Source organism: Perognathus longimembris, chromosome 7 (assembly GCF_023159225.1).
Source record: "Perognathus longimembris pacificus isolate PPM17 chromosome 7, ASM2315922v1, whole genome shotgun sequence".
NCBI lineage: Eukaryota > Metazoa > Chordata > Mammalia > Rodentia > Heteromyidae > Perognathus > Perognathus longimembris.
The window spans coordinates 71,270,551-71,293,359 of NC_063167.1; the positions used below are offsets into that span (position 1 = coordinate 71,270,551).

Sequence of the window (22,809 nt, forward strand, 5' to 3'; positions counted from 1 at the left end):
CCAGAAGCTTCTGCTTTATTTCCTATGTCAGGGCGTCTCTGAGAGATGATATTCTAGCTTAGAAGGTCTGTGATGGGTTCAGGAGAGGCTCTTTTGACAGTGCTCATTTTGGCCAGTGCTTATAGATGGATTGGAAACTGGCAGAAACTCAGGCTGCCACCTGGAGAGCCATTGCAGTTACACCCATGTCCTCCAGATGGAAAGAAACAAAACAGGTTGCCTGTGTCAACACTGGAAACTTCTCAAAGTAGAGACAGATCCCCGGAGCTCAGCGCTGAGCTCTGAGGATGAGGGTGGAACAGGATGGGAGTGGTCAGGACGGCCCGCCTCTATGGCCCTGAAGCCACCGTCTGGGTTAGAATCCTGGTTCTTGGCTTGCTTGGCCTGCTGCTTTGGTAAGCCATGCAATCCTTCCTATAAAACTGTGGCTCCCACCTCCTGGAAGCTGCTGGGCTGCTCTGGCACGCAAGTAGGCACGTTCTCTCCACTGTGTTACAAACATCACTGGGCCCACTCTCTGTCAGCTTACCAGGGTAGGACGAGCTATGGACAGGAGGAAAGGCACAAGGACCATGTGGAGATGAAGCAAACCTAAGCCTGACGCTCCTGGCATTCCCTCACATCAGTGGGCAGGCCAGACAGAGGGACAGGCTGCCTCCCAGGCCAAGCCTTCACCCTCTGTCTTCCCTTTGGGAAGGAAAGCCACAGGGACGCCAGCTCTGCTTTCTTGATGTACAGAGCAGCGTGGTGCCCCGAAAGCCGGCGCTCGGTCTGCCCAGTAGTGAATGACCCAGATGGAGCTTGGTGGTCTACAACCAGGCATGCAGTAAGGGAGGTGCTGTCCCCGCTCTCTCTCTTGGTTGGGCCTGGGGAAGCTCAGTGAGTGCTGATAGTCTTCCTGCAGCCTTCTCCATCACCACCAGCTCTGCTCCGCTTAGATGGCTGCCTGGGGGATTTGTCCAGTTGCAATACAAATAGAAATAAGTTTTATAGCAGGTCATTGGCAGCAAGCAGAGTTGTAATTGCTCTACAGCTTGTTAAACCAGAACCAGTGTCACCCCAAGGAACCATGCGGGCTAGTCTGTCTCCTCCACCCCCAGACAGACAGACTAAGGCCATACAAAGACTAGTTCTCTCCTCACCCCCCCCCCCCCCGCCCCAAGTAGACTACAGTCATAGGAAGGCTAGTCCCAAGCACACACACCCAGAGACACAGAAGGGGCTTGAGGCAAAGGGACAAGCCTCTTGCTGGAATGGCCACCTCAAAGCTAGGAGAGACTAGCCCACTCAATGTCACACAGCCAATTAGAGTGAACTAGGATTAGAGCCAGCATTCTGTGTCCCCCACCTCCAGTTGGTTTGGTGGGGATGGATCCCATTCTTGGATGTTTTCCAGAGCTTAAGGGTCAGTGAAGCAGAAGCTAAGTTACCGGAAGTTTTTAGAAATGTCCTTTGGAGAATTCTCAGCTACAATGCTAATCAGTGTGTGTGTGTGTGTGTTGTACTGGGGCTTGAACCCAGGGCACTCTCACTTGGTTTTTGCGCTGAAGGCTGGCACTCTACTACTTGAGCTGTACTTCCGCTTCTGGCTTCAAAAAAATAATTCTGATGAATTGGAGATGAGAGTCTTATGCACTTTTCTGCCCAGGATAGCTTGCGAATTGTTTGAAGTCAAGGGTTTGCACTTGCTGTGTAGCTGCTCTACCAGTTGAACCAAGTGCTCTTTTGGTTTTATTTTGGCGATAGGGTCTCACATATATATGCTCATGCTGGCATGGACTATGATCCTCCTCTTTACACTTCCTATGGATTATGGGTTCAGCCTCAGGCCTCTCCTGAACCATAATCCTCCAGATCTCAGCCTCAGGAGTGGGTAGGATGCTAGGCTGGCCAGGACACTCAGATTCCACCTGTTCTTGCTGTGCAGCGTGTGACAGCCTGGGTGGATTCTGCCCCAGACCAACAGCCCTCAAGGCTCCCTGGACAAGGTGGCCAAATTCTGTATGATTGATCCCCAGCTTGCCAGGACCCCTGGTCCTCAATGAAGAGGACTTCCAGCAGCCTCCAGCCTCAGCTCCATGTACCCAAGGGTGGCACATCAGGCCTGAAACATTCCCCTTCCCTAGTAAAGAACTGAATCTTAGGGAGGACATTTTCTTGGATAATGTGAGCTTTTTTCTTAAAACTTCCGGATTACCTCATACCTGTGACATACCCTCTTAGTCACTGTATTATCTTAAGATATGGAAGTTGAGGCTTCTCAAGGTGGAACAAGTCACTAGGAGGGACCTGACCCCAGCACCTCTGATCTGGGAGACCATCCTACCCCCCAGGCTCCTGCCCTAGTGCTAAAGACTTGGCTAAAATGAACACATGGTGCCTGCAGGGTGACCTTTGGGGCCTCCAGCTCCTCTTCCCTTGAGCAAGTTGGCTTGCTTGGGGTGGAAGTGGCTGTAGCTTCTCTCCTGAGCAGTATAATGGGAGGAGGGAGGGGTTCAGTGGAAAGAATGAAGACTGTGGGACTCACCCAGAAAGGAGGGGCTGGGGACTCTGGCTCTAGAAAGACATCACTGGAAGGTAGAGTGAGGGCATATGAGAGCATTGTCCTTACAGGTAAGATTTGATATTTTTTTCTTTGATAAACATGACAGCTCTATTTTTTCAGCCTGGTGCTGGTGGCTCACACCTACAATTCCTTCAGGGAGGATGAGATCTGAAGATCACTGTTCAAAGGCAGACTGAGCAGAAAAGTTCTTAAGACTCTCGTCTCCAATTAGGCAAAAAGCAAGACGTGGAGCTGTGGCTAAAGTAGTAGAGAGCCATCCTGAGCAAAAACCCTGAGAATGTGAAGTCTGCAGTTTAAACAGTAGTACTGGGGCACATGTGCTTGTGCTTGTGCATACACACACACAGTAAATAAAGTGTCACAGATGATAAAAATCCCATTGCACCTATCAGGAAAGCAGGCCCCAGATGCAGACCCTCTGGAGGCTAATCTGCTAAGGTGGAACGAAACTAAAGACACTGGACATTTCTTCTTGGCTCAGGTGTCTGGAGGATTAATGAGATAAAAGGTCTGCAGCTTGGTATTCTTAACCAGATTAAAAAGAAAACAAGAAGGCCATTATCCAGCCTGAGCTTTAGAAAGGCTCTTGAACCTTGGCTGCCCTGGATCTCGCTGTAGGGCTGACAGTGCTGTCGCCACATTAGGCGTGGGGTAGAACCCTGTCGCCACACTGGGTGCAGGGTAGAACGAAGTGAGCAGAGAAGTGGACCACAGGTTGAGTTGCTCAGCCTGGCAGTGTTCATGCTTTCATCTGCATAGATCTACCAACCAACGTGGTCAAAGCAGATTCTGAGGCTCGATGCCAGAGTTTCTGCCTCAGTGGGCTGAGGTGAGGCCCAGGAATCTGCATTTTGAAGAAGTTGGACCTTCTCTCAACACCCCCTCTGCACCCATTCACTCCTGGTGGTCAGAGGTGCCTGGGACAGGAGTTTGGGCTCCCAGTCCTGCTCCTTTGACACCTTGTTCCTAGGAGAGCAGAGGAGGGGAGAGCCCAGTGGCAGACAGGCAGGGTGAAGTCGGGGGGGGGGGGATCTCTAGGCTGCCTTTGCTGGAAACCACAGGGGAAACCACTGAGTTGCCACCTGGATGATTAGGGCTCCGGAAACCTTGGGGCTGCTGGAGGCGCTGATGGATGGTGAATTCTTTTCCATTTCTTCTTTGATTACATTGATCCTGTACTTTTGCTGGTGATGTGACAGATAATTATAGACTTCTAGGCTGCTGAGCAAACAGCCAGATCCCCCTGGTAAATCTGCCTCTTACATAAGCACCAGCTCTGGGGCACTGTGCTCCATGCAGCCAGCCTCATGCTGTGCCCTGGCTGGCACAGCCCTGCTCTCCTTGAGCTCCAGGGTGACACTTGCTGCTGGGCCTGGAGGTCCTGGACAGGAGCCAGGCTAGGGAAACTGAGGCCCAGGCCATGAAGGGATTGTTATTGCACATCTCTTCTCTCCTTTCCCCTTCCCTTCCCAACCCCCTTCTTTTTCCTTTTTCCAGTCAGACGTTCACAGGGCACTGGTGTCATATTCTTGTAACCCCAGCTACTTAGGAGTCTGAGATCTGAGAACTGAGGTTCAAAGACAGCTCAAGCAGAAAAACTCTGAGACTCTTATTTCCAATCAACCAGCAAAAAGCCGGAAGCAGAGGTGTAGCTCAAGTGGTAGAGCACTAGCCTTGAGCAGAAAAGCTAAAGGAGGGCACCCAGGCTCTGAGTCCTTCAGGTCTCATGAGTGGTACCAAAAGAAAACATTTCAGACATTTATCAAATGCCTATTCTAAGGGAGGTGTGTGTGTGTGTGTGTGTGTGTGTGTGTGTGTGTGTGTGTGTGTGTGTGTGTGTGTGTGTGTGTGTGTACAGGAGCTCTGGAGCTTGAACTCAGGGACCGGGCACTCAGCTTTTTCACTCAAGGCTGGTGGTGTTCTACCTCTTGAGCCACATTGTTGCTTTCCTTCCTGGGTTGTCTTTGAACTGTGGTCCTCAGATCTCAGCAGCTTGGACATATTCTCATTTTCGGACCAGGCTAGCCCAAGGCCCCACAGGAACACTGGCTGTGGCCGCCCACCTGCCTCTGCCTGCATCCTTCCTGTCCGGAGGTTGCAGGGTGCCCAGGTGGACTCAGCATGGCTTTTCCGTGTCACTCTCTTCTGTCTGGCAGACAGCACCTCGTCCCCTCTGGATCCCCATGGGGCCCCTTCATGCTGCCTGCTAGGCTTAGTCTGCTGTCCCAGCCATGGTCCCTTCGTGTCCCAGCTAAGCTGACCAGTCCTGGGGGCCTGAAGAAGCCAGAGGGGATGTAGGACTGACTGGTGCATACTCAAGGTGGCCAGTGGAAAGCCCATCTTTTTTTGTTCTCCCCACCCCCACTCTCTGAGGACACAGACAAAAGCACTGTGGTGCTTTTCAAAAAGGTCCACTGGTAGGCTTCGTGCTTCGATGAACCTTTGTTTCTTGAGCTGTTGGCTAGTCACACAGGTCCATTCAGTTTTGGAACATCTGTGGAGCTGTGTGCTCTTCTGAGCTGTGTACTTCTTTATATGCCTATGCTGATAAAAGCTGTACTGGGAAAAACATGGTAAGGAGATCTTAAGAGAAAAAAGAATGCCAGCGACCGTCCACCTGGAGATAAAGCCATCCCCAAATTCCAGAGCTGACGTTAGCAGATGAGTGAGCTCCCACACAAAAGGTCTTCCTTGACTTAAAAGGGAACTGATGGGAGAATTTCCGTCTCACTCAAGCGAGAGACTCTTATCTCCAATGAACCAGCACAAAGCCAGAAGTGGAACTGTGACTCAAGTGGTGGAGCACCAGCCTTGAGCAAAAATGTTCAAGGACAGGGCCCAGGCCCTAAATTCAAGCCCCAGTATAGGCACACACACACACACACACACACACACACACACACACACACGCACACACAGTTTTAATGACACAAACTTTTTTTCAGGGTGACTTGTTTCAAGTTTTGCCCTGTTTTTCCTCCTCCTACTTTTGTAGGTAGAAGTCACTGGAGTCCTCAGAATGCAAAAAGAGCTCTTGAAAGCATTCTGATTGGCTCAGCTCCAGGGAAGGCTGGAATTGGCAAGGAGGCCCCAATAATCTCAGAAGGATAGTTTCCATATTGAGTTCCAGGTCCAATGGGCAGAACCTGGCCACTTCCTGAGGCTCCTTCCAATGCTAAGATGCCACAGTTTTTATGAAGTAGAGAGAACACAGTGCAGTTAAAAAAAAAACCCAAACAAAATTTAAAAAAAAGTCTGGTACTGTCACAGGAATCGAAGGCGATCCAAAGAATACAGGGAATTTCTTCTCTGGCTCTTCACCCTCCTCTCCTCCCTACAGAGAACCATTTGACTTTGTTCAGAAAGTCAAAATTTCACCAAAGTTTTCTGCTTTTTTCTCTACCATGAGGTTACCTGTGCTAAAAGTTATCTATGGGACATCAAAAAAGCAGAAGCAGGTTGGGAAAGTGGCCTACCAGTAGAGTGCTTGCCTCGCATGCATGAAGCCCTGGGTTCCATTCCTCAGCACCACATAAACGGAAAAAGCCGGAAGTGGCGCTGTGGCTCAAGAGGTAGAGAGCTAGCTTTGAGCAAAAAGAAGCCAGGGACAGTGCTCAGGCTCTGAGTTCAAGTCCCAGGACTGGGAGGGGGGGAAGAAACAGACCAAAGGCCAAGGCAATACTTAGCATTAACTTTATTGAGACTGGAGATTCATGGAGTGATGGCTGAGTTACTTGCCTTAAAGCTTGACAGACTTCCACTGAAAGTTAAAACAACCAGCTTCTTAGAAGAAACTAGAAGAGATTATCCTTGTGCCCCAGTGATAGGCAGAGATTTCTTAAATATCACATAAGAAAACAGTGGTCACAATTAATTAGACTCATTTAAATATGAAGTTTCTGTTAATTAAAAACATTAAATAATAAAAAAGCAAGCTCCAGATCAAGAGAACAAAGGATTTATATCCAGAATATACATACACACACACACACACACACACACACATATATATACAGAGAGAGAGAGAGAGATTCATATATAGACCATGAAGGCAGATTGCTAAAGGGCAAATATATGGACAAATCCTTCATGAAAAGGCAATCAAGATGGCCAATAAACGTGAACATTTCACATCCTTGATGGTCATTTAATCACAATGAAACATCCAGGATTTCTTATTTTGCCCATACCAGGGTTTGAACTCGTGGCTTTGCTCTTCCTTGGCTTGCTTGGCTAGTGCTCTACTACTTGAATCATGCCTTCTGGCAGCATTCCGCTGGTTATTTTGAGAAAGAAGGGGGCTTTTCTGCTTAGATTGGCTTCAAATTATGATCCCCCTGAGTACATAGGTTTGTAAGTGAGAGCCACCAGCATTGGGCTCTACTGTTTTACTATTAAAAAACAAAACACATGACACCAAAAAGGGAGAGGTGTGAACCAATCAGAAGTCTCATATTACTGGCTGGCACATACATTGTTATACGACTTCCTTTTTCCTGTAAGTAGTCTATCATGCCAGGTGATGTGGTACATGCCATGGCCTGACAATTCCCTTCTCGTTTTCTAGTTTTCCTTTTTGTTATTATTATTATTATTATTATTATTATTTGGCCAGTCCTGGGCCTTGAACTCAGGGCCTGAGCACTGTCCCTGGCTTCCTTTTTGCTCAAGGCTAGCACTCTGCCACTTGAGCCACAGCGCCACTTCTGGCCATTTTCTGTATATGTGGTGCTGGGGAATCGAACCCAGGGCCTCATGTATACGAGGCATGCTCTCTCGCCACTAGGCCATATCCCCAGCCCCTTATTATTATTTTTGATATACTGGTACTAGAACGTGAACTCAATCTTCATACTTGTTTGGCTTTTTCACTCAAGAATGATGCTCTACCACTTAACCCACAGTCCTACATCCTGCCTTTTGCTGATTAATTGAAGCCTCTACCCAGGCTGGCTTCTGACTGTGATCCTCAGGTACCAGCCTCCTAAGGACCCAGGGATTACAGGAGTGAGCCACTAGTGCCTTGCTTTAATTTTTTCCTTCATAAAAATTATTTTTAAGTAGCTGTACAAAGGAGTTTCCATTCAACAATGCAGCTTACAAATACAACTTGGTCAGTGTCATCCCTTTCAACATTCTCACCCCTCCTTCCCACTCCCCTTCACTTTTTCTTGGGCTGTTATTGCTATGCCACCTTGGGACACTGGCAATGTATTTAAAGTTTAATAGGAATGTTTTCTATGAACCAGGATTTCCAATGCTGAGTATGCACTTGGCAGGCATAAATGCTGGGTCTACCAAAGACATGTATAAGAACATTTCTAGGAGCTTTGTTCATGAAAGGCAAAACTCCAAACCAACTTAAATGTCCACTAAACTGTAGCCTATTTATGTACAGTCTTGAAAAAGAATGACCTATTTTTATACATGACAAGAATAATTTAAGCCCGTTTGTTGGGTCAGAGCAGACAGACTGGCCCCCAAGTGTGGATATTTGTTTCCTCCACTTCAAGTTCAAACACTGAGCCACTGAGGTCTGGAGACAGGCTTGAGCAGTGGTTATTCTTGGGGTGCTGCATGGAAATGGGCATAAATGACTGGACATGTTCAAAATCTTGTTCTGGGCATATATAAATGTAAAAATTAATCATATCCCACACTATACATTTATGAAATTACTGAATGGTATAATCAATATCAGGTTTTTAAGTAGCCAGGTGCTGGCAACTCATGCCTGTGATCTTAGCTACTCAGGAGTCTGAGATCAAAGGAGCCTGGTTCAAAGCCAGCTCAGGCAGGAATGTCTATGAGACTCTTATTTCCAATTAATCAGCAAAAAGTTGGGAGTAGGGGTAAAGCTCAAGTGGTAGAGTGCCATCCTAGATCAAAAAAGCCGAGTGAGAGTATGAGGCCATGAGTTCAAGCTCCAGTACAACAACAAAAACAGTAGTGTCAAACAGTAGTGTCACTGTGACTAGCCCATCAAAGATCCTGGGAAACTTTCCCTGCACCTCTTCACTGGGGCAAGCTCGCATGTGACAACTTCCACAGCCCAGAAGACACCAGGAACACATGTCAGATGAAGACAGAAAGAGAAATGCTGAGTTGGGAAAGTACTCCCAGCACTCCCAGATGATCAAACAAGATTAGTACATGTTTGATAAATAAGGATGATTGTTTGATGTAAACAGCATGTCTACACACACTGTATCAAAAGTATTATACGAATAACTAAGTGTACGGGTTTTGTTTTCTTTTCCCGGTACTGGGGCTTGATCTCTCTCCCTGAGCTTTTTTGCTCAGGGCTGGCACTCTATCACTTAAGACACAGCTCCACTTCTGGCATTTTGGTGGTTAAGTAGAGACAGGACTCTCAGTCTTCTCAGAGACTTGTTTGCTGTGACTGGTTTTGAACCTGCTTTTCAGGAGCTAGGGCTGATCACAGGCGTGCAGTTCTCCTGGCATTGGTCCCATTGGCAGGCTAAGGGATGCTGCTTGTGGGGGTTGGTTCCTTACCTGTCCATGGCCATCCTGGAGGCGGGGAATCTCATCTCAGCTCTGCCTGATGTCAGCGCCTGGCCGCCCACCCCCAGCTGGCCAGGTCCCTCTTATTGGCTCTAGGCTGGGCCAAAGCTGACCCCGTTGCTGGGCTGGGGCTGGACCCAGAGCCCCTGGGGCTCACTCACCACACGCACGCGGCCCAGGGCTGAGGAGTCCGCACTCCGTTCCCCAGGCCCAGGTCACCCACAGCCAACCCCCCCCCCCCCCCAAGACAGCAGGCCTAGTGCTTCCCAGGAGGCTGAGACCTGAGGACCACGGTTCGAATCCAGCCTGGCCAGGAAAGTCTGAGAGAGACTTGCAAACTCGAATTCACGACCCCAAAGCTGGAAGTGGTGCTGTGGCTCAGGTGGTGGAGCGCTCGAGGCTAGAGCGAAAGAGCTCAGGAGCGCCCAGATCCCCAAGCAGAGAGCAAAGTGGACTGAGAGGGAGAGGGGGGAGGGGAGGAGAGAGCGAGAGAGGAAAGAGGGGGGAGAGGGAGGGAGAGGACAGACGAGGGGGAGAGAGAGAGGAGAGAGAGAGAGAAGAGGAAAGAGAGGGGAGAGAGAAGGAGGGAGGGAGAGGAGAGAGAAGAGGAAAGAGAGGGGGGAGAGAGGAGGAGAGAGGAGAAGAGAGAGGGGGAGAGAGGAGAAGAGGAAAGAGGAGAGGGAGGGAGTGAGGGAGAGAGAAGGAGAGGAGAGGGGAAGAGAGAGAAAAGAGATGGGAGAGAGGGAGGGAGAGGAGAGAGAGGAAAGAGGGGAGAGAGAAGGGGAGAGGAGAGAGAAGAGGAAAAAGAGGGGGAAGAGAGGGAGGGAAGAGGAGAGAGAGGGAGAGGAGAGAGAGGAGAGAGAGAGGAGAGAGAAGAGAGGGGAGAGCCATGGGAAACTAGACGGGAAGCGCGTCCCGGCAACTGCGAAGGCAAGGCCCCGCCCCTCTCCGTGGCGCGTGCGCAGTGGCACCTCCTCGGCTCTCCCCGCCCCTCGGCGCGGCGGAGGGTTTACACGTCGCTAGGCAACCATTCACACGAACAGCCAATCAGCGCGCCGCGTGCGCACGTCGGGGCCGCCGTCAGCGCCTGGGCGGGAGGACCCGGCCGGGCCGGCCCCTGGCGCCCTGGCTCCCTCGGGAGGGCCGGCCTCAGGGCGGGGGCGCGGCGGGGCGGGGGCAGGGGCGGGGCGTGCCCAGGCCGGATAAGATCGGAGGGGGCGGCGGCTGGACGGCTCGTCGGGCGCAGCTGTCTGGGGCTGTGGACATCGCGCCGCTCCAGCCCGGGGCTGCCCACACCGAGGTCCTGCCGCTGTCGCCTCCACTCCACGGCCCAGGTGAGTACCCCGGCCCGCCCGCGGGGTCCCGGACGCCCTCGGCGGCGCTGGGGGGCGGGTGCCAGACCCGGGCGGGCGGGTGCCAGGGACCCCGCTTGCCGCCCTGCGCCTCGACCTCCCCGCCGCGCACATCTGGGCGGGAGGAACGCGGGACGGAGCGCAGACTTCAGAGCCCGTAGCAGCGCTTCGCAAGCTCGGAGCGCGGTCCTGCCCCGCGAGTCCGCGGCCGGGCGGCGGAGGGGAGCGACGGCCCGGGCGCCGGGTGTCCCCGCCGGCCGGGCACCCAGTCCTTCCGCCGGCCGGGCACCCAGTCCCTCCTCCGGCGCTCGGTGCCTCCGCCGTCTGGGATCGCGGCCCGGAGCTCTCCGCGCCCCGCCGCACGCACCTGTGCGCGCCCCGCAGGTTCGCCGCGCGCAGCGGAGGCACAGAGGTCTGGGGATGGCGTCGGGCCGGGCGCGTCCTGGGTTCGGTGCCACCCCCTGGGTTTTAGGAAGATCCTCGGACTCGCTCTCGACTGTGGACCCGCAAACGGCAGGGCGATCCACGCGCCTGCCTTGCGCGGAGGGCCCGGGTCTCTAGGAAACTTCTAGAGAATGCGGCGCCCGTGGAAGCGAGCTCTCGGAGCTGCTCACCGAGGAGGTGGAGAGCCTGACGGGCGGGCGGCGGTGCGGGGCCCGTTGTGGTGCAGCCGGAGACGCTTTAACGCCGACCCCCGGCTACGGGCGGGGAGGAGGGCGGGGAGCCCGTACCCCGGCCCGGGACGCTGATGCCCTACCTGGAGGGCGGGTGGCGGGTGACCCCCCAGAACGCAGGAAACGTGGGGAGGAGGGCTCGTCCGCGCTGCGTGGTCTCAGCCCTTCTCCTGCTCCCCATTGTGGGCGGAGGCAGCCTTCAGAGGGTGCAGACTACTCCTTTAAAACTTTTTAAACGGAGCCCTGGCGCGCAGTGAAGTGCTTTTGCAGTCGGTTGTTTGTAAAGAATAGTTGTGTGCGTGATCGTTTGTATTGTGACATTGGCGAGATCGGTGGGGAGACCTAACTCTTACCCATTTCGGGAGGTTAAGCGGGGGTGATTGAATCCTCCTGAGTAGATGGATAGTGTATCCACCTCCGTGCAGGCTCCCGGGGCGGGGGCGCGGGGCGGGGCCTGCGCTTGGCTGCCTGGATCGAGAATTTGGCGAGGCCCAGAGGCCAGCTGGGAGGGCGGTGGGGATTTACCGGGAACTGCGCTGGGAGTCCTCGGAGGGAACCTGCGGGCCGGGGCTTCCTTCAGTCTGCCCCCCGCAGTTGGAGAGGTGGGGTGGGGCACGGGAAGGCTGACTTTCCTCCCACTTAGGGACGGGGCTGAGCCAGGCCATCGACTTGGGTGGGTGGGTTGGGGGGGCCTTCTGTCCTTGAATATTCTTGCTTGTGAAGTTGGGAACCTTGGTAGCTGGGAGTCGGGTTTAATGAACTGAGGCAGATGGTTGAAAATTTGCCTCTACAGGTAACTTTCCAGCAACCTTTTTTTTCTCCCATACTTAAAAAAAAATCGGCAGTACTGGAATTTGAACTCAGGTTGCTAGGTAGGTACACCACCACTTGAGCCACTCCGTAAGCCCTAAAATGGTTTAGGACTATAGAGATTCTCAACGAGGAGTTTCTTCTAAAAGATTTTGTTGGATTATATATGTGTTCAAGTTGTTCCACAACACTGGCATGTTGCTTGGAAGTGACCTCTAAATTTTTCCCCAAAGAAAGGTTCCTAATCTGGTTAGTAATTCTTACTGTGAGATGTGAACACATCACACAGGTTATGCTGAGTTTCCCACACAATAGCTACCTTGTCTCTGGATTAAGTCGTGGAATTGACAGAAGTGGCTTGGCTCTGGTCCCTTTGTTTTTCAGACGGGGTAGTAGAGGCAGTCCTCTTGTGAATATGGATAGCTCTAAGCTCTCTACGGATGGACTTCCAGCCCCCTCCCCCCACCTCTCTCCCAAGGACACCCCAGTCGCTGTTCAAGGGCAGGACACATTCTGTGCACCTTGCTCTGCCCATCAGAGAACAGAATTCCTCTCACTTCTGAAAAGTCCCAGGAACAGTTTGGCAAAAAATAAAGACAACCTAATCGGGAACTATGGAGCCCTTCTCACAGAACCATGAATAGAACACATTTCCTCCCCCCCCCCTTCCTCTTCTTTTCCCTCCCAACTTCTTTTCCTTCTTCCTCCCACCTTCCTTCCCTCCTTTTTCTTAATTGCTCCATTCAGTGGTAGCTTGTCTTGTGTTTCCTCTTTGATATACCCTGTTCCTGGTGGGCTACTTGAGAGCTCTGCATATGTAAGGTCAACCATTTGGTATTCCTGGGAGACATAGCAGCAACCCCTGATTTTTTGCCTGGGGTAGGTTAAGCTCATGTTATGCTGGGGTTTCTTGGTCTCCCCACCTCTCCCTGGGCTGCCTCTGCTATTTCTGATGCCTATGTGTATGTATTTGGAGATTGAGGGTGAGGCAAAACCTGAGGTGTTTGTTGGATAAGAGACTTTACCCTGGTTAGATAAAAAGTCAAATCGTCACTGAAGTAAACAGGAGCATAGGGAAAACGTGTTTTCTGACATCCTGCTGCTTGGACAGTAGTGAATTAATTAAATTGGGGTAGGTTGCATTATGAATAGTGCTGACCCCTCCACACTTGAAGTGCTCATGTGTTTTAAAACTGTTGGGATTTCTCTGGCAAGTCCATCTCTTACTGTATTTCTAGAACCTAAAGTTTCTCCAGCTTGCATTTTAAGGGAACGTTATATTTGGAATTAAAATGGTTTCAAGGAAGCAGCTATATAGCACCTGAATTCATAAGGAAGCCTTAGGAATTGTTCCAAATGAATATATTTTGTACAGCTGGCCCCCATAGCTTGTTCTGGAATGGTTCACAGAACTTCTTAGAACAACAATGGGGGTAAAACCACCCAATATGGAGAAATACTTGCTGATGCTAAGCAGCTCTTCATGCTGGCTGGTCCTGGTGGCAGAGCCTTTGTCATCAGGCTGAGAGGCGTTGTTTCTTGGCTCGCAGTGATTAAGCCCATAAGTGGTTAAGTGCTTCCTGGCCAGGGTTCCATGCAGGTGCGAAGGAGGCCCGGGGTGTCTATACCCCAGGACCATGAGGGGCTCCAGATGGGAGCAGAGCTGGGCTCGCTTCAGGATGCACTGAAGAACTGGGTCTCAGCCCCTGGCATGGGGGCCCCTGACAGGTGATACCTGTGCCTCCACAGAGCGCCGCACCTGCCCAGAGGTCAGGCCTCCTGGTAGAAGGTGCTCCGGATACTTGGATGAACTTCCCACTGGCAGCTGCCTGCCATTCCTTACATACTTGGAGTGGGTACTGTCCTGGTGGGCCAAGACCCTGGATGGGGCCTTCTAGAGCAAAAGATCCCAGCCTGAAATGCAGAGCCGTTTCTGGGTCTGCGTTTATTAGTGTGTGTGTGTGTGGGGGGGTCTATGTTGGGGCTTGAACTCAAGGCCTTGTGCTTTTGCCTGGCCTTTCCACTCAAGGCTGGCAATCTACCACTTAAGCCACATCCTCACCCCTGGCTATTCAGTGGTTAATTGGAAACAAGAATCTCACAGATTCGTCTCCCTAGGGCTGGCTGTAAACTGAGATCCTCAGATCTCAGCCTCTTGCATAGCTAGGATTACAGGCATGAGCCACCAGTGCCCAAACTGGGTCTGCTTTCAAATGGGAGTCTTGGGGATATAGTTAGGGGACCAAGGACCAGTGACTGTGACTGCTAATTGGGCCTCAGCTGAAACTCCTCTCAAGTGGAGCCCAGGTTCCCTTAAGTCCTCCCCTCCTCCTGCCAGGGCCGCTCACTCAGCCTTTCTCTCTAGCTCACTGGGTTGTGGTTCTGCTGATCCGTTCCCTTTTGCTGTTTTGTTTCTCGATGTCATCACTGACCTGGTTTAGAGGCCTGTAGACAGAAGCTTGGTGAGCAGCCGTGCATCACTGGTTCTGGCCAGTCCCTATCTATGCTTGGGCCATGAACCCCAGGGGGCAGGAAGAGCTTACAGGAAGATCCATCCCTTGGGAATTCTGGCTTCCTCCTGCAGCCCTGTTCTTCCTTGACTGATTTCTTTCTTTTTTATTTTTATTTTTGCTGGTACTGGGGCTTTTGAACTCAGGGCCTGTGCTCTTGCTTGGTTTTCCCCTCAAGGCTAACATGCCACACCTCCATTTTTAGCTTCTGGCTGGTTAATTGGAGATAGGAGTCTCAGACTTTTTCTGCCTGGACTGGCTTTGAACTGCCATTCTCAGATCTTAGCTTCCTGAGTAGCTAGGATTACAGGTGTGAGCCACCAGTGCCCAGCTGGTTACTAGGAAGTACTTTCAATTCAAGTTCAAGGTGTTTGTAGGCTATCTAATAGCTATATTAACTGCTCAGTAAAAAGCTAATAGTGCTTGTCAGCTCCAGGCAAGGCTGTGTGGCACCATACCTATAGGAATGCCCAAGATGGTTAGTACAGAAATAGCTACTACATCTGGGTCTTGTTCCTCTGTGTTAAGACCACCCACCCAATTTCTGTTACTTAGTATCACTTTAATGTTTCCAAAGAGACACTATTTCATTCTGACTACTGCTATGCTTAGTACTTGGAGTACTAAGTAAGGTACCTGGAGTACTGGTTGTGTGAAGATCTTTTGTGGGAAACAAACCTGGGATGGATGGTGTGCAATAAAATAGCATCTACACTGAAATTGAGGTTAACTTGTACAGAGACATTTGGGAATGGTGTGTGTATGTGTGTGTGTGTGTGTAAGAGAGAGAGAGAGAGAGAATATGTTGCTGTGATAAATACTGTACAATGAACTACATATTTGCTTCCCTCTGTCCCCAATGAGGCCCTGGGGCTGATGCTAATGAGTACACAGGACTTTTATCAGCAGAGGATGGAAGCCTTAGTTTGAAAGGTGAAGGCTAGATAGTTAGCTGGTCAAGTGGCCTGGGAAAAGACTGTTTGATTACAGCTGCTGGAGCTCTGTTGAGCCTTGTGGACAAGCGCTGTCTGTCATCCTTGAACTTTGTCTCCTCTATATAAACCTTAGCCTCCTGCTTTTTTCAATCTAGTCCATCTCTAAAACGAAATCTCACCTCTTGGGGGTGGTTTATGTCTGTAATCCTAGCTACTCAGGAGGCTGAGATCTGAGGATCACGGTTCAAAGCCAGCTGGGGCAGGAAAGTCTATGAGACTTGATTTCCAATTAAGCAGCAGAAAGCATTTAGTGGAGGTGTGGCTCAAGTGCCTCCAGTGAAAAAACCAATGGAGGGCACAAGGCTCTGAGTTCAAGCCCCAAGACCAGCACAAAAGAAATGTTGGGAGTGGGGAGGGAGGGGTTTAATGAGGGTTATTTCCAGTTCCATTTGTGAGAGTGCAGCTTCCATCTAAAGATGCCTGTGTTCTGGCCCTGGGATTATTTCCATTTGTAACGACTTCCCTGCTGGAGGATAGGGCCAGTGGTTTGATTCCCCTGTCATTGCTGGCAGCTTAGCCCTAGTCCTTCAGTCTTATCTCCTCCCCCACACCGGGCTGGGCCTCCTGTTTTGAAAGGTGGGAAGCTTTCTGTTTAAAGGCATCTTGGGTGGTGTCTGCAACAGAGCCCGGACACTGATAACTTGACGGGCTGTTGGCAAGAGTGGCAAGTCAGAATTTGGGAAGGTCCCCAGAGCCCTAAATCCAGGCTGAGGGAGCCTCCAGTTCTACATCCCACCTTGGTGTCAGCCCAGGACTGTGCCATTTTCTTTGTTTTTTGAGTTTAGTAGACATCAGTATGCAGTAGGTGGGAGGCTGCAAGTAACCCTGGGAACACAGACAGGGGCTGCTGGGACAGCAGAGGCAGCGTGTGCAAAGAGGCCGTCTCAGACGGTCAGAAGCTTGGCAACACCCAGTTCTTAAATGACTTCTCAGGGCCTCTGTGTGTGGGGGCACGCAAATGCCGGTACTGGGGCTTGTACTCAAGGCCTTACACTCTTGCTTACCTTTTCCACTCAACCTGATGCCACACCTCCACTTGTGGCTTTTGGCTGGTTAACTGGAGATGAGTCTCTTGGATTCATCTGCTCTGGCTGACGTCAAACTTCTGTTCTCAGATCTCAGCATCCTGAGTAGCTAGCACGAGCCACCGGTGTGCTTCTTTGTCCCCAACATTCCTCATCCTTAAAGGGGGGTGAGGGCATGGCATATTCATAGGGCTTTTATGAGAATTGCATGGGTTGATCCAAACCCAGCCCTGGCAGCTCTGCCTTGCTGTCTGCTTGGGGCACTATTAAACGGAGTTTCCTCTTGTGGCCTGGGGCGGTTATTTCTTTGAGCTGAGCCAAGGTAGAAGGGGTCATGGGTAGTTGTAGCAACTGTAAATAGAACTTTTTTGGGGGGGAGGAGATATCGAATTTTAATGTCTTTATTTAAAAAAAAAAAACAACAGCACAAGTTCGGGTTGGTGTTTTTGGTTGTGTTGGTGGCTCTCACTGGTCACCCTAGCTACTCAGGAGACTGAGATCTGAGGGCAGCAGTTCAATGCCAGCCTGGGCAGATGAATCTACAGTGAACCACTAAAACGCTGGAAGTGAAATTGTGGCTCAAGTGATAGAGCGCCAGCCTTGAGTGAAAGAACAGGGATCATGAAAGGCCCTGAATAAAAGGCTCCTGTACTGGCACACAAAAAGAACATAACGAAAAAGAATAATAAAAAAACATGATTTTATCTGTCTTCAGGCAGTCTAAACTTATTTCATGTTCATGAAACACGAGTGTCTCTGTGAAGCCCTATGTTTTAATGGATTTGGTGGCTATGGGATTTTCTAGAATGTGAGCCCTCCCTGGCAGCTGGTAGACAAAAAGCTTACTTATGTCACCCATGGGTCCTAGATAACTCCTGGCCTTCACTGACCCAAGGAATGCAAGGAGTAAGGGAGGCTTTCTCCCAGAATGCCGGTCCTTGGTGCCTGGCTCTTCTCTCTTTATCCCTCTTATCAACTGCCCCGATGCAGCTGGGTGTCCAGCCAACTTCTCTGGCAGAGGGGCTCTCAAGGACCAAAGCCTGCAGGTGCAGAAAGTGGCAGGTGTCCAGTCTTAAATTAGCATTTGCAAGTCTGTGTGTCCTCAGGCTGTTTCTGATTTCAGTTATGTCCATTGTCTTCCTTCTGGAAATTTCCTGCAAATATATCTTGTTGTTGTTTTTTTTTTTTTTTTTCCCTGCAGCTCCTGGTAGGATCCACTTTCTTTGATTGTTGGGTGCAAGGCTTTAAACTGATAGCACTTCTCCTGATCTCCCAGCCCCCAAGCAGGTCACAGTGAATGTCATTGGGTGGAGGTCCAGGACCATCCGTGTGTGTGTGTGTGTGTGTGTGTGTGTGTGTGTGTGTGTGTGTGTGCGCATGTGTACATGTGCGTGCCAGTATTGGGACTTGAACTCAAGGCCTGGGCATTGTCCCTGAGGTTTTCACTCAAGACTGGCACTGCCCCACTTGAATGAACACAGCTCCACTTCTGGCTTGTTAGTGGCTAATTGTTGATAAGAGACTCTCAGATTCATCAGCCCAGGGTAGATTCCAACTTGGATCCTCAGATCTCAGACTCGTGAGTAACTAGGATGACAGGTGTGAGCCACCAGACCCAGCTATAATGTGCAGCTATAATGTGTTTTTCTGTTGCTGCCAGTTAACAGAGGAGTAGAGACGTTGAGGGTCTCTAGGATGATTGCTCTTGGAGAGTCAAGCCTTAATCTAACAGGGAAGCAGTTGGCCATCCTGTTTTGTAAGAAGTGCCACACATTCATCTGTGTAAAACCTACAGTGAATCTGCTTCTCAAACACTGGTTTGGAGGTTACTAGACTGCACATGTATTTGTTTCCTAGCCACTGTTTGTTAATTCTGCTAACTAGAATTTGCCTCCAACCAGGGCCTTTCATGAGTTGGGAATGTGCGTTTTATGTGATTCTTTTATAAGAGGATTATGTTGGTGTTGATTTAAAGCAGTTAATTAAAACGGAAACTGTCTGGGGAAGCGGGTGTATTAGCTAAGTGCGCAGGGCCTATAACTTGGGTCCATTCTTATTTGTCTAAGTAACCTGAAAAATGTACTTTTGGTATTTGAAGTTATTTGGATAAGTCGGGGGGAAATGAACACTTTCTTTTTTAAAGATGTAAATGACTTATTTCAGGCTAAGAACTTAATAGGAATGTAGCTTACATTTGTGCTTTTAAATCGGCTCAGCTTCTTTAAAGATGTAACATGGTAAATGGAGAGGATGAAAAATGATGAAGATGGCCAGGTGCCAGTGGCTCACGTCTGTAGTCACAGCTATTCAGGAGGCTAAGATCTGAGGATTACAGTTCCAAGCCAGCTGGGGCAAGAAAGTCCAAGAGACTATTAAGTCCAGTTAACCAGAAAAAAGTTGGAAGTGGTATTGCCCCAGAGTAAGGGCGAGGCCTTGAGTTCAGTGGCCAAAACAAACAATATGTTGTGGGGTTAGCATTGGTCTGTGTCTGACACTCTGCTTGCTTTTTTATAGACTGCTTGTTTGTCATTTTCCATCCATGTATGTGAGGAGAGGTTATGGTGGAACCAAGTCAATGTAACAGTATCATGAGGGTGGTGGTACTGCACTTGAAATAAGACAGCAGCTCTGTGAAACCATAAGGAACCTTGCCTAGATGAGATGGCTTACCTGTTGAGTTTTTGTTTTAAACACAGTACAGAGGAGGACATTTGTGCTGGTACTTAGGCTTGAATTTAGGGCCTTGGCTTTTTCATTCTTCACTGGTGCTTTCCCACTTGAGCCACACCTCGTGCTTCTGGCACTTTTTTTCTGGTTCATCGGAGAGAAGTGCCCCTTGAATTTGTCTGCCTAGGCTGGCTTTGAGTCTGTCCTCAGATCTCAGCCGCCTTCGTGGCAAGGATTATAGGCCTATCTGGGCAGCTCTTCTCCAGTCTGCTTTGCTGGCAGAATCTGCTTCCTCCTTCTAGCCAAACAGATTCTAGCTCATTAAGTGAGATCTGAAAGCGCTGCCAGGGTCTGGACTGAGAGGTGCATGGGGCCTGGTATTTCCAGCTGTGTGTGGCCCCAGCGAGCAGCTCATGTTGCTTTCCTGAAGGACAAGTCTCCTTCCCATAGTTGTCCTTCTGTTCTCACTGACTAGGGGACCCGACTCTCAGCTTTCTGTTACACTTGCGTCCTCCCGTGAGAACCGCCTGGCTTGACATTATCCTCACCCGCTTCCTTGTGAAGAGCAACCAAAAGCTTATTGCTATGCCCTAGCGGGCCCTGACCCTGAGTGACAGGCCCTGAAATCCCTGGCCCTGGGCAGTACCAGAAGTCCTTGCGGAACCCCAGGAGGTGTATGCTGTCATCGTTGATGACAGGCACAGTAGCTTTAGAACAATGAAAGTGCTTCGGGATGGGTTTTGTGAATGTTCTGCAAGCTGCAAAGCATGAGGTTGGGGAAGCTGCTCGGGGTTTAGTGGGGCCCCCCCGAATGCCACAGGCACTCTGGCTTTCTAATGTATCCATATTTGTTTGCAGTTTAATTTTTTTTTGTCTTTAACAAGCATATTTATTCATTCTTCATTGTGTTGGTACTGGGCTTGATCCCAGGACCTTGTGCTGTCTTTCTTTGGAATTTCTGTTCAAGGCTTGCATTCTCCCATTTAGCCACATCTCCATTTCTGGAGTCTCATGGACTTTTCCTTGCCAGGCTCTCTTTGAACCTTGGTCCTCAGATCTCAGCCTCTGGAGTAGCTAGGATTATAGGCATAAGCCATTGGTGCCCCGTTCACACATTTAATTCCTCCCATCACAAACAGTTGGGACTCTCATCAGCATATCTGAGCCCTGGATGGCTTTGCCTTCCCCCACGCAGATCCTAACTCAGTGTCTCACCTTCACTTTTCAGTTTTACCGGCCACCACGTCCCCTGAGATGGCAGAGGCCAGCAGAAGCTCCGGGGCCTGTGCATCCTTCAGCGTCCTCAGCTGGGGCCAGGTTAGCCGGCTGCACGAGGTCTTGACTGAGGTGGTCCCCATCCATGGTCGTGGCAACTTTCCAACCTTGGAGATAACCCTGAAGGACATCGTGCAGACAGTGCGCAGCCGGCTGCAGGAGGCGGGCATCCACGTGCAGGATGTGCGGCTGAACGGCTCTGCGGCTGGCCACGTGTTGGTCAAAGACAACGGCTTGGGTTGCAAAGATCTGGACCTGATTTTTCATGTGGCTCTTCCCACAGAGGCCGAATTCCAGCTAGTGAGGGACGTGGTCCTGCGCTCCCTCCTGAACTTCCTGCCGGAGGGCGTGAATAAACTGAAGATCAGCCCGGTCACGCTGAAGGAGGCGTATGTGCAGAAGTTGGTGAAGGTCTGCACGGACACGGACCGCTGGAGCCTCATCTCCCTCTCCAACAAGAACGGGAGGAACGTGGAACTGAAGTTCGTTGACTCCATCCGGCGTCAGTTTGAGTTCAGCGTGGACTCCTTCCAGATCATCCTGGACTCTCTGCTCTTTTTCTATGATTGCTCCAGTAACCCCATCTCTGAGCATGTCCACCCCACAGTGATCGCGGAGAGTGTGTACGGGGACTTCGAGGAGGCCTTCGACCACCTGCAGAACAGACTGATCGCCACCAAGAACCCCGAAGAGATCCGAGGTGGGGGGCTTCTCAAGTATAGCAACCTCCTGGTGCGGGACTTCCGGCCCGCCGACCAGGAGGAGATCAAAACCCTGGAGCGTTACATGTGCTCCCGGTTCTTCATCGACTTCCCGGACATCCTGGAACAGCAGAGGAAGTTGGAGACCTACCTGCAGAACCACTTTGCTGAAGAAGAGAGAAGCAAGTATGACTACCTGATGATCCTCCGCAGGGTGGTGAATGAGAGCACGGTGTGCCTCATGGGACACGAGCGCAGGCAGACCCTGAACCTCATCTCCCTGCTGGCCCTGCGCGTGCTGGCTGAGCAGAACATCATCCCCAACGCCACCAACGTCACCTGTTACTACCAGCCAGCCCCTTACGTCAGCGACGGCAACTTCAACAACTACTACATCGCCCACCCTCCCATCCCCTACAGCCAGCCTTACCCTACCTGGCTGCCCTGTAACTAACATTAAGACCTGGGGCTCCTGGCCTGGGGGCCCAGCAGGGCAACACCTGCCAGGGAGAGCAGCCCCCTTCTAGATGTAGGTGTTTGGCTTTTAAAGGGGGCAACTCAGCTCTGATTTCTGCTTTTTTTTTTTTTTTTTTTTGGTGCGTGTTACCCATCGGAGTGGGTCGATCATGAGCCAACCCCCAAAAGACCCATTTTCTAAGTGCCACTTTGCAAAATGCACTAGGAAGTGTCAACCACAGCTTTCCAACACAAGACACTGCCATGCTGTGTGTACCGGCCACTCGGCACTGTACAGCGTTTGAGTTTGGGGGAGCTTGGCCCCACACATGAGAAGTTACCTAAGCTACTCTAGGGCAGTGGTCATTGGTCTGTACTTGGGGTTCTCAGCAAGTTCATGAATTTGTGCTGAGTGTGTCTCCTATTGTGTCACTTTTAATCAGGCCAAAAAAAAAAAAAAAAAGAGAGAGGGAGAGAGAAACACGAGGGTGCTCTTGTGATTGGAATTTTGTTCCCAGGAGTCAATGTGGTGTATGTTTAGTCCCTGTCAGGAGTGGAGGGTTTCTTTGATCAATAAACCAAAGGTAATAGCTGGAGACTGCAGCTCTGATTGGAAATGGTTTATGGTTTAGACACTGTGCTATCTTGAGGAATTACAAGATACTATGGAGAGGGAAAATAAAAGAATGGCTTTTTCTTGAAAAGGTAACTTGAAAACAAAAATAAAATGTGGAATACAATGTTAAAGTAGAATTGTGGTGGGGGGTAGTGGTTATAAATAGGCAATATGAATGTTCTTTTCCCTTTTTCTTTTTTCATTGTTTCTTTAAGGAATTCTTACCAAATGGCACGTTTTCCCTCCCTAGTGCTCTGTTGGCTAACTTTTGTGCTCTTCTGAAGACTTAAGTTATTGTGCAGTGTCTGGAGTCACTCTCGTGGCTGACGTGAGTACCTTCCCTGGAGTTTGGAAACCCATTCTGGTCACACTCCATCTGTGACTGCTGTTTTGCTGGAGTATTTTGGCCTTTGGGTTTGGTTGTCGTCGTTCTCCTTGTCTTCTTCAAAAGTTCCGATGTCCTTCTTCAGGCTCTTTTGTTAGCAGATGTATTCAGGGTTTCCATAGAGCTAAGTCACCAGCATCCTTAGACTCTCCTCTCCTCTCCCTGTGGAGACACGAGTGATCTGGCCTTGTGTGCACTCAGAAATCATTTTGATCTATTTGTAGACAAATCAAGTGAACAAAAGATGTTCTT

At 50.4% G+C, this 22,809-nt stretch overlaps 1 protein-coding gene across 1 annotated transcript; it reads left to right on the plus strand.

Annotated features, from left to right (window-relative positions):
* Positions 1-10,311: 10,311 nt before the first annotated feature.
* Positions 10,312-22,260, plus strand: Tent5c (terminal nucleotidyltransferase 5C). Its single transcript, XM_048351861.1, has 2 exons — positions 10,312-10,425; positions 20,353-22,260. Exon 2 carries the CDS (start codon positions 20,379-20,381, stop codon positions 21,552-21,554), a length of 1,176 nt encoding a protein of 391 aa, XP_048207818.1. The 5' UTR covers positions 10,312-10,425; positions 20,353-20,378; the 3' UTR covers positions 21,555-22,260.
* Positions 22,261-22,809: the final 549 nt, after the last annotated feature.

Bases quoted from the DNA above. Each gene is read 5' to 3' on its own strand.
- Tent5c (XM_048351861.1), top strand. From the start codon at position 20,379: ATGGCAGAGGCCAGCAGAAGCTCCGGGGCCTGTGCATCCTTCAGCGTC.